Source organism: Alternaria metachromatica (genome assembly GCF_023757995.1).
Source record: "Alternaria metachromatica strain BMP 0045 chromosome Unknown scaffold_6, whole genome shotgun sequence".
NCBI classification, from domain to species: Eukaryota; Fungi; Ascomycota; class Dothideomycetes; order Pleosporales; family Pleosporaceae; genus Alternaria; species Alternaria metachromatica.
The window spans coordinates 442341-448340 of NW_026055497.1; the positions used below are offsets into that span (position 1 = coordinate 442341).

The 6000-nt window shown below is 52.9% G+C and overlaps 3 protein-coding genes across 3 annotated transcripts; 2 read left to right on the plus strand and 1 right to left on the minus strand.

Annotated features, from left to right (window-relative positions):
• Window positions 1–911: 911 nt before the first annotated feature.
• J4E83_003726 (uncharacterized protein) lies at window positions 912–1906 on the plus strand (the record flags this gene model as incomplete). The annotated part of the gene is made up of 2 exons (XM_049330659.1): window positions 912–981; window positions 1041–1906. 2 exons carry the CDS (start codon window positions 912–914, stop codon window positions 1904–1906), a joined length of 936 nt encoding a protein of 311 aa, XP_049190076.1.
• A 126-nt stretch (window positions 1907–2032) lies between these two features.
• On the minus strand, window positions 2033–2805 carry J4E83_003727 (uncharacterized protein; the record flags this gene model as incomplete). The annotated part of the gene is made up of 2 exons (XM_049330660.1): window positions 2033–2570; window positions 2630–2805. 2 exons carry the CDS (start codon window positions 2803–2805, stop codon window positions 2033–2035), a joined length of 714 nt encoding a protein of 237 aa, XP_049190077.1.
• A 1802-nt stretch (window positions 2806–4607) lies between these two features.
• On the plus strand, window positions 4608–5550 carry J4E83_003728 (uncharacterized protein; the record flags this gene model as incomplete). The annotated part of the gene is made up of 2 exons (XM_049330661.1): window positions 4608–4665; window positions 4748–5550. 2 exons carry the CDS (start codon window positions 4608–4610, stop codon window positions 5548–5550), a joined length of 861 nt encoding a protein of 286 aa, XP_049190078.1.
• Between the last annotated feature and the right edge of the window lie 450 nt (window positions 5551–6000).

Consider the following 6000-nt stretch of genomic DNA (forward strand, 5'->3'; position numbering starts at 1 on the left):
GTCACAACCAAGTAGCACGAAACGGAAAAGCGTTACTCGCCCGACACCTGCGCAGTACGATGGAGTCATCGATCTAACGAGCGACGATGAGCTTGAAGAGGAACGACAGAACCTTTTGTCTTCTTTCAAGGCAAAAACGGCTCCGGCAAAGCAGCCTCCAGCTACAGTTACAACCACACCCGCATCGACGCAACGAAAGCCTATAGTCATACATGATCTCGATCTTGATGAAGATTATGCGCGTGCGAACAATCCTTATGAGAGGTTTAGAAACAATCCTAGAGCAGGGCTCTCCGGTCCGAGACGTTGAATTTAGTGTTACACTTCCTAAAGCGTGGGGCTCGCATCAGCGAAGCGCAAAAGCATTTTCATTTATATATTGTAATTAAGCATAATGATACCCCATTTGAGAACAGTGTGCCGTCCAGCTTTGGTTCCCTCATGCCGTAGGATTCATGCAAGTAAGCCGTAAGCGCGAATTGGCAGCGCCACTTCGACGACTTTCTCACAACCACAAATTCTGCATCGTACGTAGCATCCACCTCTAGCATCACAGAATGCATATCGCGTCCGGACTTCAATACGGGTTCCGAAGCGTTACAGGAGACGCGTTCACATGCAATGGAAGACGTCATAGCGCGTTTCCAACCTCGGCATCCGACGACGAAACCCCGTGGACGGACCGCACCGCAAGCTAACGATGGCTTGATGGCCAACAGGATGTGCGCGGGATTGCGACAGCCTCCTGCTTGCGTCAACAACCACGACGAGAGACATACTTGGCGCCGACGTTGACGAGTACCTGCTATATTCTAATTTCTGCCCCATATCGCCAACAGTCTCCACTCCCTCTCACTGCGCGCACGCAGCTTTACGACATACATAATCCGCGACCACAAAAGACCAGCAGCATGGGAAAGTCATTCGACCCTGCTAAGGACATTGGCAGTCTGGATGGGAAGGTTATCCTCGTCACAGGTGGTGAGTGACTCACAACTCCAAGCATGAGCGATCGTATCATGCGACTGACACATGCACAGGCAACGCCGGCTTAGGGAAACAGACCATCGCATACCTCGCTGCCCACAACCCCACGCGCATTTACCTCGCCGCTCGTACCGAATCCAAAGCCCGCGATGCCATCTCCGACATCAAGAACAGCGTGCCAAATGCCTGCGAAATCGTATTTCTCCCGCTCGACCTGACGTCTTTCTCGTCCATTGCCGACGCAGCATCGACGTTCAAGAGCCAGGAATCGCGACTCGATATCTTGATCAACAATGCTGGTATCATGGCCCCACCATACAGCACCACCAAGGAAGGATATGAGATACAATTCGGCACGAACCACATGGGCCACGCGCTGCTCACGAAGCTCCTTATCCCGACGATGCTGGACACGGCGAAACAGCCCGGCTCGGATGTCAGAATTGTGAATCTGAGCAGTATGGGCCACCAGATGCCAGTATCAAAGGGCATTGAGTTCGACCAGCAAGCGCTCGAGAAGGAGAGTACCTGGCGTCGCTACGGCTCCTCGAAGTTGGCGAATATACTCTTCGCTCGCTCGCTGGCGCTAGAGTACCCTACGATAACATCCGTCTCCCTGCACCCCGGTGTCATTTTGACGGATCTCTTCGACAACCTCCGCACGAACATATTCATGAAGGTTGGCCTGTACATCTACGGCATCATCGGCATGATACTGCCGGGTCACTACCAAGGTCCGGAAGGAGGCGCGCTGAACACGACTTGGTGTGCTACCACCGCAAAGGACCAGCTAGAGAGTGGAGCATATTACATGCCGGTAGGCAAGAAGAGTGCTGGCAGTTCATTCGCGAGGGACGAGGGGCTGAGGAAGAAATTGTGGGAGTATACTGAGGCGGAGCTGCAAAAGCATGGGTATTGAGATTGGAACAACTTTGTACTAATAAAAGCGTAAGAGGAACATATATGAAGCCCTGCTCATTGCGATCATGATCTACATGACATATACAGCATCTACAACTCCAGTACCACGCTGACAATCGCCAATTCAAACAGTCTCCAACGGCACCCTAGGCAAGGCCGTCAACTGCTTCCTGTCACTAATCTCCACTCTGAAGTCCTTTTGTACACTGACCTGCAAGCCATCACCACTCGGCCGCTGTCCACCACGCTTCTGATCGCCATCAACGTGTTCCAAACTCGTGTTACTGTACTCATCCAGATCGCCATAGATTTTCGTTTCCACGCCCACACTCTTGGGCTTGCTACCCGAATGCGAGTGGTTCTCCGGTCGCTCGTTAAGCTCCATCCATTGCTTTGATCCTGGACCGGCGCGGATGGAACCCCGAGGGTTTTGCTTCTTCGAGTAGCCGCCGGAAGGGTTTGAGTGGCTTCCTGACCAGGATGAGAAGTGCGAGATGAAGTTTGTGAGTAGAGGGCGGCAGGCGGGTAGGTTGGCGACGAACATGCCGACGTTCATTTCTGCGCAGGCCCAAGCGAGGATTTCGCCGAGGTTCTGGAGGAGTCGGGTTGGGTCGTTTAGGCCGATGAGGAACTTAAGACGAACGATGGGGGCGATGGATGCGCTGGTATATGTGTTAGTGGTGATACTTGGTGGTTTGGACCCAAGTGCGAGATAACTTACAAGATTCCTAGGCCGAGCATGGACATTACGGAGATCTTAACGCGCCAGTCGAGTTGGACGTCCCAGAGGAGGAAGATGGGGAGCGTCGCAAAGATCCAGTCTGTTGAGATGGACACTACGGCTACGGCGTATGACAGTACTGTCTGGATGTTGCGGCCATTGCATTCACCTTCCATCGTGGGATACCAGTTCTTCCTGTTTCCGGAGTTAGTTATGGATACCCTGGAAGGGAGAAGGCATGGAGACGTACTGTACCGGCCTACATTGGAAGAAGAGATACATTCCCGTCCCGCCCATGACGACGAAACAGGATATCATGCAGGTATAGATGACCATCTCGATCCATTTTTTGCGGTTCGCGATGCGGATTAAGGCGAAGCCGATGCTGCACTTGATCGCGACGAGAGTGAAGCACCATGGCTCCTGGAAGACGTAGAACCACTGCTCCTCGTCAGTATTTCCTCTCAAACGACTCAGAGGCGCAGGAGATCGATGGTTACATACCTTCAAGGACATGGAGTATTGAGACGCGGTCAACGAGCCATCATACTGTCCAACGCCACTCCAAGCCATACCGAGTGTGGAAACTGTGGCCACCGTCCAGACCGGCTGGGTCCATGTCAGTAAGATTCCGATTGTGGATGTGTACAAAACTTACCAAGTTGATGAGCATAGCCCAGTCATCTGGTCCCCATGCCTTCCTCTTGGTACGAATCCAAAATCGCAAGATGGTCGAAATAATGACAAACGGCAAAGGAACCAAGACCGATAGGGCCATATGGTAAGAAGTCGGTGGCGCCATGGCGGCAATCAGACTTTCGACGAGTCTACTCTGTATACACTCAAGCGCAACAGTCAAATCGCACGAAGAAGAAAGTAACAATAGAGTTCACCAATCCACACAGTGCAAGCACCGGGCATGCAAGAAAATAAGAAACCGCAACGAAAGGCTGGTAAAAAGGAGCGCCACGATCCCAACAGTATGGCACTCGTCCACGAGCTTTCTTTCCCATCCCAGCTCGATCCGTAGGCCACAAAGGCTCTCGGCGCCAACCATCTAGGGTTCGCCCGGATGAAGCCGTACGAGTTTAGGATTAACAACGGTAACGGGGAGGCGAAGCGGCACAGGCTTGCTAGGGCCGGCACTGTTACCCGTCTGCAGTAGTTCCCGGTTCGTTATATGTCCGATGCTCTTGGGAGCTGTTGATGCGCGGGACGACGACGCTTGGGAAGGATCGCATGCTCTGGCAAAGGTAATGTCCGCTTCAGAAGGTCTGTTCGCTCAGACACTGTTGGCATTAGCCAAACTATGTAGCTATCGTGATTACTGTTGTGTCCTTCGGTATAGTTGCAGAGATGGCAGACAGTCTTACGTATCACCTTCACATGCGCCGATGTATCTCCAAGCTCGAGTCCAGACTCTCGGTCTTGTGCAAAGCGGTGGAGTAGTATAACCTGCTACGTCTGCGCGCGAATCCTGTTTCAAGACCTTCTTCTGCACAAGGATTGGTACATCGCCGCGTACTGTGCGTGCGGGGGCGTGGAGCATGCAGGAGTGTCGTATTGAATCCATACACTCGGATCTCGACCAGAGATGAGGTAGTCCCAAAGTACCTAGATATCAACCAAGAACTTGGAAATCTGGTATAAGGAGAGAAAGGGGGATATCAACTATATGTGTGCCAGTTATGACTATCCTCATAACATGGCGTGAGGAATACGGTCTGTCAATGCTCGGTGTATGCGTCGGCACAAGATGGAGCTTCTTCGGAGGATTTATATCGAGACCCACACCACGAAATAACGGTCTCCACCGCTAGACATTCCTCGACGGATCCTAGATGTTTTACATAGTCAAGGGTTCCCCGCGACGCCTCTGCCGTGCAAGCGGTGGGCGTTGTCACGACTACTTCCATAGATACATGTACAGGTCTCTTACCCAGGTTTCAACATACCTCAGCACGTAGCAATTTCCAAAATGTCAGCACCCAGAGTCTTTGAAGGCAAACTTGCCATTATTACCGGTTCTTCGCGAAGTATGTTCTGCAACAAGCTCGCAGTCGCCTACGATGGCGATGTAACGACGTGCCACTTGATTAGTAACTGACGTGCAACTAGGCTTCGGCGCCACACTTGCCACCTACTTCGCCTCGCGCGGAGCTAATGTTGTGATCAACTACGCAACATCGGCGTCGGATAAGATCGCGACTGACTTAGCAAACCATCTCTCCACGACCTACAAGATCAACGCGCTCCCCGTACGCGCCGATCTTCTTGACCCTTCCGCCCCGCAAACCATTGTCAATGCGGCAAAGGCTCACTTCACCAACCTGGCGGCCACCCCTTCGTTCCAGATCGACATCCTGATCAACAATGCCGCTGTCGTGAACGCGCAGCCCATCCAGGAGCTCGATCCAGAACTTTGGGACCAAACGTTCAACATCAACTGCAAAGCTCCTGCGCTGCTTATCAAAGCCGCGTTTCCTTACCTTCCTCACGACAGATCTGGTAGGATCGTCAACATCTCATCCGCGACTACGACATGGGGTCTGATCCAACAGACATCCTATGCTGGCACCAAGGGCGCCATCGAGGCCATGACGCGTGTGTGGGCGCGCGAGCTTGCTGAACGCGCGACGGTTAACAGTGTGAGCCCTGGTCCCATGGACACCGGTCTTCTGAACGGATTGCCTGAGGCGCCAAGAGAGGCGCTGAAGATGTACAACGCTTTGATTCCGTTGGCGAAAGAGAGACCTGGTGTAGACAGCGAGGACATGTTGAGATTGGCAGGCGAGATTGGTGGTAGGCCCGGTACGCTCGAAGAGGTGGCAGGTATCGTCGGTATCGCGTGCTTGCCAGAGAGTGGCTGGATGACGGGTAATCAGCTGGGCGCGAGTGGAGGCGGCGCTTTTGTTAGGTAGAGCTTCGCTGTCATATCTGCATGGCTGCTGGTAGCAATCGAGTTGCATATGAGCCTTTCTAATGTTCGACCTCGAGTGGTGATGTGCCCATGTCGAATGAGAGAAACCGGAATCCGATGACGACCTCGGGAGTTCGGGCAGGTGTGTCACATGATGCCAAGACCCCATCAGCCCTTCGAGATCACCGCGAGCTCCAGGGCTCCTCTTCACGACGCGTCGACTTAGCCGATGATCTGCCACACATGAATCTATGGTTCGTACTCCACACTGGACTAAGTATGATGTCGTCGAGATACGCGTTACAAGAGCGTGATGCCTACCACAAGCGTGCTCGTCGCTTCCTACCCGGAATTGAAATTTGCCGCATCCCCTGCAGATTGGCGCCAGGTCCTGCAATCCCAGATCTTGGCTTGCATTCTGCGTGCATGCGGCGCAGCAAACTGGACATGA